Raw genomic sequence first — 11873 nt, 5'->3', positions numbered from 1 at the left:
GGCCAGTGGAAAGGCTCGGGGCCTAGCCAAGCATCGGCAGCCCCTCTGCCCTGCAAGCACACTTCACCTAAGGGAGCCTGTGCCAACCTGGAGAGGGCCCGTGACGTCAGTACCCAGCCGGGACCCTATTTAAACCAGCACAGACACTGCCCGGGCCTCTCTTCTCTCTTTCTTTCTTCACCTGCTCGCCACAGACTCACTTGCTTACAGCTCTCCAGCCTGCTCACCACCTCGCTCCTGCTCCGCTGCCCACCTCCAAAGCTGAGACGGCTCCCGCCCGACAGCACGCTGCGGGCCCGTGGTGGTAACTGCTCTGGAGACTCTCTACCGACCGCTTGCTTGATTTCTGCCTTTTATTTTCACTCTGTCCTATCACTACTCTTTTCTAACATTTTTCTCTTTTTGTAATAAAAACTCTATTGGGTATACGTCATTTGACCTCGCTTGTGTCTTAATCTCGCCTCCTGGGATCATATCGAAACCTCCCCTGACATCGGATCGGGACACCCTCCTGGCAGCAGTTGCAGCTGGTAACACTGGGCTGTACCTTGCTCTGCACCACTTCATCCCGTGGCACTGACTGAGCTCGCCTTTCCTCCTTCAGTCGCTCTCTCTTCTTCCTCAGGCTTCTCCCACGGTTGAAGCGCGAGACCTGAAGGCAGACCACACTGTTACTCAGTGATGTCATGCTCTTCCCTACCACAGAAGCCAAGTAATAGAGCAGAACTGTTTTACCTCTGTCTAAATGGTGATGGATAAAGGAGAGTGCACAGCCAGATGGATGTTGGTGGGACAGCGCTGTGGGTGTTTACAGCCAGAAAAACACACCAGCACCAAGTTAGGTCTATCAGAGCACTGTGCTGTCCCCTGGAGGGGTGAACGCCTCCTCCTGTGTCCTCAGGCCAGCCCTTACCACACAGAGATGACAAGGAAGAGCTGGGCAGGGATCGCTCCTGGTATCATACCAGCAACCAAAGAGCTCTCTCACATGTCTTCTGGCCTGAAGAATGTTGTAGCATTTCACACACAGCAGCCAAGTATAAATAGTATATTGTGTCCCTATCTCACAGCATCTTCCACTGCAAGCAACCACCTTGAGGATGGGATGTGTCTGAGGCAGGCAGCAAAGTGACACAACACAGGAGCTTTAGGGTACAGGGCAGCTTTCTAACCCCTAGGCCATTGCAGGGAACAAGTGCCTCTGGCTGCTCTATCCTCTGCCTATCAGGGCAGTGGAACCTCTGACAGTGCTTAATACTGAGGCTTAATCTGAACACCTTGCTGGGCTTTGGGGCTGAAATAGATCTGAGGCCAGCACACAATGTCAGCAGAAATGTAGGCACCTCTCCAAGCAGAAGATTAAGGATGAGGGGGAGTGGCCTATCAAGGTTTACTGGCCTCAGCTCCATGTCTGTGTGTGTGTTGGGAAGAGATTTACAACGTACCTGTGATGCTTTAGTGAGGAGAAGTGCAACCTCAGGGTTATTGTGCTGTCTGGCAACCTCTAGAGGGGTCTGACCTGCCTGAGAGGGAAAAGAAAATGGTATTTCCTTCAAAACACAAATGTGGAAATGTGGAATTTCTCCACCCAAGGTTAGTAACATGCTCTGTGCACAAGAGTAAAGTGACTAACTGCTTTCATTTACCCAGATTGAATTCAACTCTAACATCCAAGTATTTTCTACTGGGATGCTGCTCTAAGGGAGTCTGCATTAATCCGAGACACCAAAGAAACTCCATGTCCTGCTTACATTGTTGACAACAGATGTATCAGCTCCTGCCTCCAGCAAGAGCTTAACCACCTTCCTGTGATTCAGAGCAGCAGCCACATGGAGCGCAGTATCCCCTGCCTGCAAGTTAGAGAGCAGAAAACAACCGTGTTACACCAATCTTTGGGTCTCATCACACCTTCCTAAAAGAAGCTCACAGGTCAAAAGACCTACACTTACTGAAGCAACAACTAAGCTTAAACAAGGCCTGGTCAATAAAAAAAGCAGAGATGGAAGGAAGGGAACTGGAGGGGAAAAGGAACTACTTCAGGGCAAGGACCTACTTCAGCCTGGTTTTGAGAAATGCTGCTGGAGCTCTGGTAATCTGGTTTAACTAAACCAAGTGACACACAAGGCAGGTTGGAGACAGACCAGCTCTGCTGCCAGCAAACAGATACAACACCTGAAGGCAGAACCCGTTTTCCCACCACAACCTTCTCTTTCTGTTTTTTTTTTTCATTTCAGGTTTCATTATTTGGTGTGCAGGTGGTCATGTATCACATCACTCAAAAACAATCAGAGAAGTACCAGCAGCTAGATGGTTAGTGTTCTCCTCTTGAGATTCCTCAAGAAAAAGAGTTTTTGGATCAAAACCAGGAGGCGATTCAGGTCCAGCAGTACCACACTGCCCTGCCCTTGTCCCAGTGCAGCGAGGTGAAGACATCTGTGATCAGATACAGGCACTGGAAACACAGCCAGCAGCTGTTCAAGGGAGGCAGGACACGTGTATATAATGCCCTCCTGTCCCCTTTGCCTTGCATTTTGCCTCCAGAAAACTACATCTCCTTGAGACTATCGCTTGCTTCTTGCTAACTTGGATGAGGCATATTCATATATAAAATCACTATATGTGCAAATATGGAACAACTTTGGGTAGTGCTGGGAAAAGAAGGAAAGGAGTGTCTTCCTGGGCCACGTTCACACCAGTTAATCTTAATATTCAGTAAGTCATTTTGCAAGTTAAAAATCTTATTTCCAAATAAAATTAGAGAGTAAATTTAGTACATTGAAACCCATTTTGTTTGCTGTAATATCTCATATCTAAGAAATGAGATTAAACGTACATCTCAGAAAACATCTTTATGATCCTCATCTACACATGGAAAATTTCCCAGGAATGTGGTTAAGCACCACATAATCTGTTTGTTTAGCAGATTTAACACATTTTAATGTACTAAATCCATCCCCTTCTATCACCCAATCAGGCTATGCTGTAAGTACAGCAATCAATTACTTCTCTATAAAAGAACTACAGATGATTAATCTTAGGTTAGACTGATCATTACTCTGAATTTAAAGCATACTTTTTCTTCACTTTCATGCCCTTTTAATTCCCCCTACTGCAAAATGCAGCAAAAAAGGGTATTCCAGAAGAATCTGCATTTTTGTAGCATCTGAACGTTAGTGAGTTCTGCTTCACAACGTCTCTGTAATGGTGAAAGGATTGTTAAATCCTCATTATGAAGGACAAGAATGGGTCCTCATAAATTGACTGAGTCCCTTGTCCAGTCCCATTCTGCATAGAACTGATAAGGACCCAGGAGCACCAACTCCTAACCCTGTGCTACTTCCCCTGTTCCAACCCCGCCTTTCTACACCAACATAGGATGGCAGAACCTCATAAACAGACAATGCTTTAAAGAAATGATGCAAATGTGATGGCAAAATAATAAACCACTGATATGCCGTTACTTTAAGGTTACTTTTAAAAGCTCAGGTGTTTGGAGGTACAGTGAAACACAGAGTGAAGCTGGGTTCCTGGGGTAGGAATCCCTCTTCCCAACAACCAGCAAAGGGCACGGAGTTGCTATGAGGTTCATGCACTGACCTGGTTCTTTTCATGGACAGAACAGAAAGCACTGAGCAGCACCCTAACGATGGGCAAGTGATTATAACGAGCAGCCACATGCAGACAGGTATCTCCTGCCTGCAAACAGAAACAAAGCTCTGAGCATGTAATCACAGGAAGAAAGCTTGCACTTGTCATGGTAGTCAGAGATGAAATAATCCTATTAAACCAAAAAGAGCAGTAAGAGCCACACACGTCCACCGCACAGTAATGCTGGCTTCTCTGCAGTACAAAATCTGCTACCATGGAGGGGGGGGGAAGGTTTACCAAGAGCTAGGGTCAGGCAAGGTGGGAGTACGAGTTCTTTAACCACTGATGGGAAATGCTGGAATTATAAAATACCGCTCTACTGCACTATAAAACCTGACCTACATTTTTTACATTAAATCTGTTCTCCTGAATTACAAACTAACGTGATTTGGAAACTCAACTTAGTGTTGCACGTAATGAAGAAAACATGAGGAGCGTGGGCCAGAGCAGCGTCCCCATGAGGGGTGACACATGGGGAGCTGGGAGCAGAGTCCCACAGGCTTCCATTTCTGTGTGCCTCTGTCCACCTTGTTATCAAGGAGGAACAAAAGCATCTGGTTTCATTTTTTTTTTCCTTTGTCATGCCAGAATCATTATACAATAGGAGGAAAGATGTCTGAAAACGAAGTCACCTTGAATCTACCTCATTTGACACACTGCCACACAACATGTGTTGTGTGTCTCAGTGAGGGCACATCTGAAGACATTCACCACTCTGGCGTAAAATCACTTTAAGATTTCCATCTTACTGAGAGAGGAGCCCTTTTGCAGAACTGCAGGACAGCGTATGGGTCAAGGCCATCAGGACCTCAAAAAGCAGCAAAGGACCAACTTCCTTGGTCTGTGCAACAGCAAAACCCCCTCTGGCTCCTCCACTCCTGCTCAAGAGATGGGTACTAGCAGTACATCTCTCAGTCCTATCAAAAGCAGTCCTGTACATGATGCATACAATGAATTATTAATGTTTTCTTCCAATACCATTTATAATAAAAATTACAACTTAATGCGTTTCTGAGCATTGTTACAAGTTAAAGCAATATAGCTAAAACAAAAGCACACCAAACTGAACACATTCCTTTCAAAACTCACATTATTTTTGAGGTCTGCTCGAGATCCTCCAAGTAACAAAACACGAGTGCTCTGGGAATGGCTATTCTGGCAAGCCAGGTGAAGAGGTGTGTTACCTGCCTTAGAGAAATACAGGGAAATATAAAAGCCATATTTAGAAATTGGACATAAGCATTAAAAAAATGCCAAACCTCACAGGTCTTCCCACAAGATCCACCCAAGGGTTGAATACTATCACTATTATTTGCCCTAAGATATGAGCTGAATGACACTAGAGATTGAAATACACCTCCACCCTGGAAACGATTTATCTGGGATATAGTAAAGGCAGAAATTGCACAGTCTAGCAGTATCTGCATTGGTCAAGTCTGTTTGCAGGAAACAGTTTAGAAACTGTCTGGTTCATTAATATCAAACAACACTATCAAGTACTTCAACATTTGGCTTTTGTTGTCCTGAAAATGTTTGGGGGTTTTGGCTCTTGGGAGCTAGAAATTAGACTAGCTCAGGCAGAAAGGTTTCCATGTCTGTTCACCTTGATTACAGCCTTTAATCTGTCACCTTTAATCTGACACAGGTCAAAGCTGCAGGGTTTGAATTACAAATGGACAACTCTTAGATGTGGCCTTAGATCTTCAGTTCCACATTATGAACTATTTCAGGCCTGAATGTAGTCTCTAAGCTGTGGCAGACATGAACATTTTTATTTCTCGGCTACACTTCATTTAAGTGTAATTTTTCTCCCTCCCTGGGTCTATCTCTGAAAAGCCTCTGCAACGCCTTCATAATTTGCAGTTTGGAAGGTCAGCCCTGGTGGGAAGGCAGAAAGGTTCTGTGCAGTAGGTGATGGGCAAGGACCTCAGCGCTGGGGGAAGTCATGGTGCTGGTGCCTATGGTCAGGGCTCACAGAGCAGGTGTCTCCCACATAGGGTGTCAAATCTCTCAACAGCTTCTGCAAGAGGGAGAGTGGCCCTGAGTTTTACTGACCTGGAGAGTCTTAATTGGTCTACTGAATATTCACTGAAACGTACAAACTGACAGAGGATCTAAAAAGAATGCCACAATGGATCTCATGGGATGATCTATCACAGCAGAAGAGTTTTTATTAAGCCAACTTGACAGAAAATATACTGCATCTCCAGGGTGATTGCTGCACAGGAGGAATACGGCTACATGAGTGGTTCACCCATGTGTTCTCCCATCCCTCAAATGCTTGCCGGACTTGCCTTTAAAATCCCACGTGTCCTGTCTGGCCTCTGCATTTCATTTAACACAAAAATCATCTTCAAATGCATCGCTCCTTTATACACTGTGCTCAGGGTGCTGTGCTGCGAGAAGCACATCTGTGCAAGGGTTCCCCAAGCAGTCCCACAAGATAGTAACCAGGAGTTACAAAAAAAATAAAAGGTCAGTTCCCTCCTGTCTTCTGCTGCTTAGCAGAGTTTGGCAAATCTAGCAGCCCACATCTGGCCCATCCAGCCAAAATCACACAGTGGCCAGGTGTATACAGTCAACAGCCTGTAGGGTGCTTCTGCACATAGCACTCAGCCCTGGCAGCTAGAAAAGCTGTCAGAAAGATTATGCCTGGTTGTCAGTAACAAAAAGCTGAGAGACCAGAGAAACCATTTTGGGATTAAGGAGAGCTAAGCACTTCATTCTTGTTGAAAGCAAAAGGGGTAAAAGCATGTGCATGTGTGCAAGCGTGCACAATTTCCACATTTTTCAGCGGCTCCTGAGGAAAGATCCTGTCCATTTAAAAACACCCAAGGAGTGAAACGCAAAGGGAGAGGACTGTGTGGGTAAGACATCAAAGGCCCGCGCAGGAGCTGCCTGCGCAGTTATTAAAGTCTGCCACTCATATTCCAGATCAACCCTGCTGAGCTATTCCATGCACATGCCTTCCAAGAGAGGTTGTCTCCAGTTGACATACACTGTATTGTGAGTTAATCTTCTAATACTCTGAGGCATCCAAGCATGCAGGATACCCAGACCTGGATCTTAAGCCGACCTCTTTGTAGAGAAGTATACGTGTACACAGAGACAAGCGTGCCCAGGGACTGGAGCATAGCGCTTGCCAAGGCTGTCATGTCAAGCATGGGAAGTTGTCTTAAGTACCTTTCATACAAATCTAGGTGAACATTACAGCAAAAGTAATTACAGAAAATAGAAATTGGATGTTGAAACCATATAAAAGAAGGAATACACATAAAACAATACCAAAGATGATATAATTACAGCCACAAAATGACCACAACTGTACAAACATACGCATGTACGCTGTATGCATACATACGCACATAAACACGATGCCTGGCAACGTGCCTTTTTACTCAAAATCTTAGACTTTGGCCAGCTGTCATCTTTCTTCCCTTTCTTCACTAGTCCCTTTTAGCTGTTGTTTTAGAGACACGTTTATCAAAAAAATGCCGAGAGATGCCGATAAGCCATCACAAAGGCCTCTCGCCCAGCACGAAGGACACATTGCCAAGCGTGCGCCCTGCGCAACCCACTGGCACAGCAGCCCACACCCTGACTCGGCTCACACCACAAGCTGCTGCTGCTGCCATTTCCTACACTACTCCAGTTACTTTGGAATTAATGAGTTGAAGACAAGTGTCCCACAGGTATTACCATTAGAGTGGAACTAAAACCCCTTGCTTTGTTATTCTTCCATCTAAACAGTTCTCAAGGTATTATATATAAATACCAAAAGGAACATAATCCAGGTTCATTACAAGGCTTTGGTAAAAGCCTATGCTATTATACTAGGAATAACTTTCTAAAAAATCTATACACTATTTTTGTCCCTCTGTGGCTTACACTCCTTTGGCTGTTTGATTTCTGGAAAAAAAAAAAAAAAAGATTTTGAATGCCATTTTTGCATTAGTACAATTCATTTTCACTTTAAATCACACCAACCACAATGAATCCACTTGGCATAAAATAGAGCACCATGGAGATTTCCACAGGAATTGCAGTGTGCCTCAGCTGTAATTAATGTATCATTCAATGCTCTATTGAGTTCCTCCTGCATCAGCTGTCAAAATATGAATTTCCTAATGCCTGTGGAGGAACCATCCAGGCGTAATAAATGAAATAAAAAGCAGCAAAAAATCCCACCAGGAGCAGGTCCCCCCCTGCTGAGAAATCCCATGGCCAGAAATCTCCAGCGTTGAGAATCAGCCACCTTACACCAGAACTGAAAGCTCCTCCCGAAGGGGTCTCACCTTGTTCTTGGCAAGAACGTTGGCTCCTGCTTTAACAAGCACTTTGGCAGACTGACTGAATCCATGCCAACAAGCTTCATGAAGAGCAGTGTTGCCATCCTGAAGAGCACACAAAGGAGGAGAAGGTTAGTGTGTGGTGTCCACATGCAGAGCACCGTTGCATTTAGAACTCAGCAGCTGCACGCCCCACCTGCTCACTTTAAAATATAGAACGTTTTCCTGTCCTACCAGCTTATTTTCTGTTTTATTTTCAGAAAAGGGTACCAACATTGTTATTTCTTTTGTTTGGAACTTGGGATTAGTTATATTTACTCTCAAACAAAGTTTACAGCCTGGGATTCACAGTTTCTGGAATAACCAAGGCAGACTGCAGTGTTTTGCTTAGAGCATAGTATAGTTGTACATTTCTTTAATTCCTCCCTTAATAAGCTGAGAACAGACTCTTAAATCAAAAACTATCAGCCTGATATAAAAAAACCCCAAACACCTAAATCAATAATATACATCAAAGGGATGGTAGAGCTTTTTTTTTTTCCTTTCAATTTAACTATTCCAATTACTTTCAAAGCATCAGATACTTAGTTCAGAGTATAAACCATAACTTTCTGAGACCTTAATACTACTGGCTGGCAAGGCTGCCATCCCACAGGGCCTAGCTTTTGACTGTTACCTTGTCTTGTCTGTCCAAAGCACACCCCTCTTGAATCAGAGTCGCTATGACATCGGTGTTCCCTACGACAGCAGCCCGGTGCAATGCTGTCTGATCACCCTGCAAAATGAAGGAAATTTGTCATCAGTTCCATTCCCACCTCACTTTGACTCAATGTAAACGCACACAACACACACAGGGGTTGTTCCAAGCTGCCTTTGAAAACAGATCCCATAAACAACTAGCATTAAAGTTTCCAAGATTAATGAAGCTATTGGAAGTATCAGAGAGCTACAAACCATTTACATAAGTTTGCAAGTCATCACAATTCCATGTACAGTGCTGAAGCGTTCTGAAAATACAGCAGTATCAGAAAGAAGGCAGTGACTCTAACACCTTTGGCATTACATGTCTAATAATCAACAGTATCTGTAGGGAACCACAGGGAGTTACAGGCTGTCGTAATGCATCATAATGATCCTCCAGTACTGGCACTAACTGGATGAGGCTCTCTTGTTTTGGCTCCGATTTCTCCATCAGCCCTGCTTAGGATAAGGAGCGTGAGATGAGGTCAGTCTCTTCAGCACCTCTGATGAATTTACCAATTAGTGCTAAGAGTGGAGGCAATTTTAGGATGAGGACCACAACTGCAAGATCATCAACTTATTTCAATCAAGGAACTGAGTGACCTTAAGGTCCAAATGACCTTCATTTCTCATTGACCTGCCATGTAACAGCAACAAGCAAGTTTCTTACATCAGTTTCTTTTATGGTCAAGTTTCCAAAAGAAATTATGCTGATGCAGTCATCTCATCTGATTGCCCATCTATCTCCCCTCTAACAACTGCTGAACTCATTTGCTGAGCAAGATTGATTCTCTATAAGCCTTCCAGAAACTGAAGGCTAGGGAGACACAAACTACTGGCCCTGCCCACTGCGGGTTATCTATATATTTTTATGTGCATATTGGTGAGATCATGACAAAAGAAGGGGAAGAGGAGGATGTGTGCAGCAGCATGTAGGGAAGTAAGACCCCGATCGATGGGAAAATGAGCTGCAGTAGCTCCACTGCTGCCACAACCACCAGCCTTGGCTTTCCTTTGAAGTTGCTCTGAACCTGCAATGCTGAAGCACAGCCTGAGTCCAGGCACAAAGACTAGTCTCAAAGCTGCACGCAGCTTTTGGGGGGGATGATTAAACGGAGAGGGAATGCAATCCACTTCTGCGTATCTAGCTAACAGTCACCAAAACCACACATGGGGCAGAGATAGGCAGTGTGTACTGAGGAGAAAACACTTGCAGGAAGCTAGTCCTAAATAGATACAAAATATCTTTTAAAAGATTTTTTTTGAACAAAGATAGTACTGGTTACAGAAACTGGGACTTTCAGAAAAACACGAAGTATTGGAAAACTGACAGCACTGCAATTTCTCTGAAGTTCTATATTTGTCTCAAATTTAAAGGTAAACAAAAAGGAAAATGTTGAAATTATACCATCTCACAAAGGCAAATGTCTGATAGTTTCCAATAACTATTACTCCACAGCAACCTGTCCACTACAAGACTGGGAAGAACTTAGCACCTTTTTTTGATAAGACATGGTACTGATGAATGGCACAGCTACTGCAGCAATGGGTAATATGAAAAACACTCTAGCCCCCAAAACGGAAGCCTGGGTAGGTGAAGGGATGCAAGTCCTGTAGGTGGTAGGTTCAGGTGCCTCCTGCCCAAGGTGTGGGCTTTGGTGCTGACATCTTCTCTACACAAGCATGGAGAGACCCAAGTTTCTACAAGTAAGGTCCAACTAGCATCCTAACCAGCTAAATAAATACCTCATCCATGTAACAGGGATTGCAAAGGATATCTCAAACCCTGCCTCACCTGGACTGAGGCACCTCCCAGTGAAGAAGTGGCAGGTATTAATGCCCTGGTGAAGGCTGCTATCACCCCCAAGCCCCTCAGCCAGCAGGGCAGGAGCTGGTCAGCCATCCCCTCTGACCAACACGCACATTAACCTGAAACTGCTTAAGGTGCTGTGGGAGCTGAGCCACCAGACTGCAATGGTCTCTGCGTGCGAGTCACTGAGCACCCAGCCACAGATGGCACAGCCCACCCATGAATAATGCTGCCTGCCCCACAGTGTTTATACCCTGTCTTGCCTCCCCATCAGCAGAGGAGCAAACCCCTACCTTGCCTCTGCCAGAGTCAGACAAAACAGACGAGCTGTATTTCTTTCACAGCCTGTATTTTCAGACAGTGTAATCACCAACCCATGTATCTTTTTGTTAATTGCTAAAGTAACTGTCTCTGAAAGCACTCAGCAGAGTTCTGCCTTTAGCAAGGCTTTAGGGGGCTGTTCCAGAAGCTCGGAGAGCAATTACACCAGTAAATGCATATTAACTGCCCTGACTATTATGTTGGGCACAATTTATGATCCTATTTGTAAGTGATTTATACCTTAGGAGCAGACCGCAGAGCAGTAGCAATGAAGAGAGATAACTCCAGTGCTGTGTCACGCAGATGTGACCTTGACAGAAACAATTGAGTCTGCCTAAATGCAGATGTGGTTCTGAAGCCAAAAAGACACTTAGGTGCTTAAGTGAGGCTTGGTAGAAGAAATAGGGCACTTAAGCCTATGCTGGTGTATCTTAAATCACCTTCCTCAGATGCTGCCTAGCCCTGAAAGCAACTCAAACTCAGGTGTTTCCTCCACTCCAACAGCCTGGATATCTCACCTTGCACACAGCCATAGGGCACCACAGTCATGGTGGGACCAAGTAGGTTGCTGTGTGGCACCCACCCCACCCTGCCACAGTCCCTACACAGCCATCTCCCCGCCTCTCTCTTGCCTGGTGAGCACCCTCATCACCTGCTTGCTGGAAGAAGCTACACACAAGTTGCAGGCACACCCACCACCCTTTGAAATGAGGCCAGCAAAGGAGGTGGCCGCTGACTCTTCTGCAGCAGCCCAGAGGTTACTGTACTCGCCCAGTTTGTCTTGCCATGAGAGCTCTGCTGTGTTTGAAGTGCTCCACTTTTAAGAACAATCTTGGTATTCACTGGGCTAGGCAGAGTGAGACACTGGGAGACTGGGATAGGAGCCTGCATCCCCCGTGCAGAGGACACAGGACCACACACCCCAAGAGCTCTCCCTGTAACAGAAACATTGCACAGCAAGGCCCAGCACCAGCGGGTACCCTTCCAAAGGGTGAAACCATGCTCTTCACAGGGAGCTGAAACATCTGCTTTCAGCAGAAGGTTACAGGCTGGGAGTCCTGAAG

General features: G+C 45.2%; 1 protein-coding gene across 4 annotated transcripts in view; it reads right to left on the bottom strand.

The window, feature by feature from the left end:
- The window catches only part of ANKRD6 (ankyrin repeat domain 6), a 33345-nt gene that overhangs the window by 7562 nt on the left and 13910 nt on the right, over positions 1-11873 (bottom strand). For 2 of the 4 annotated variants that reach the window (XM_008941726.1, XM_008941727.1), the window contains exons 3-9: positions 8614-8712; positions 7944-8042; positions 4738-4836; positions 3598-3696; positions 1752-1850; positions 1446-1523; positions 548-652 (exon numbers count right to left, since the gene is read on the bottom strand). In XM_008941726.1, coding sequence (XP_008939974.1) covers positions 548-652; positions 1446-1523; positions 1752-1850; positions 3598-3696; positions 4738-4836; positions 7944-8042; positions 8614-8712 — 678 coding nt within the window. The remainder of the gene's footprint in view (positions 1-547; positions 653-1445; positions 1524-1751; positions 1851-3597; positions 3697-4737; positions 4837-7943; positions 8043-8613; positions 8713-11873) is intronic. The other 2 variants (XM_008941728.1, XM_008941729.1) reach the window with 2 other exon arrangements.

The sequence above is a fragment of the Merops nubicus genome, unplaced genomic scaffold, assembly GCF_000691845.1.
Source record: "Merops nubicus isolate BGI_N331 unplaced genomic scaffold, ASM69184v1 scaffold11496, whole genome shotgun sequence".
Taxonomy (NCBI): Eukaryota; Metazoa; Chordata; class Aves; order Coraciiformes; family Meropidae; genus Merops; species Merops nubicus.
This window is presented reverse-complemented; position numbering and strand designations above follow the sequence as displayed.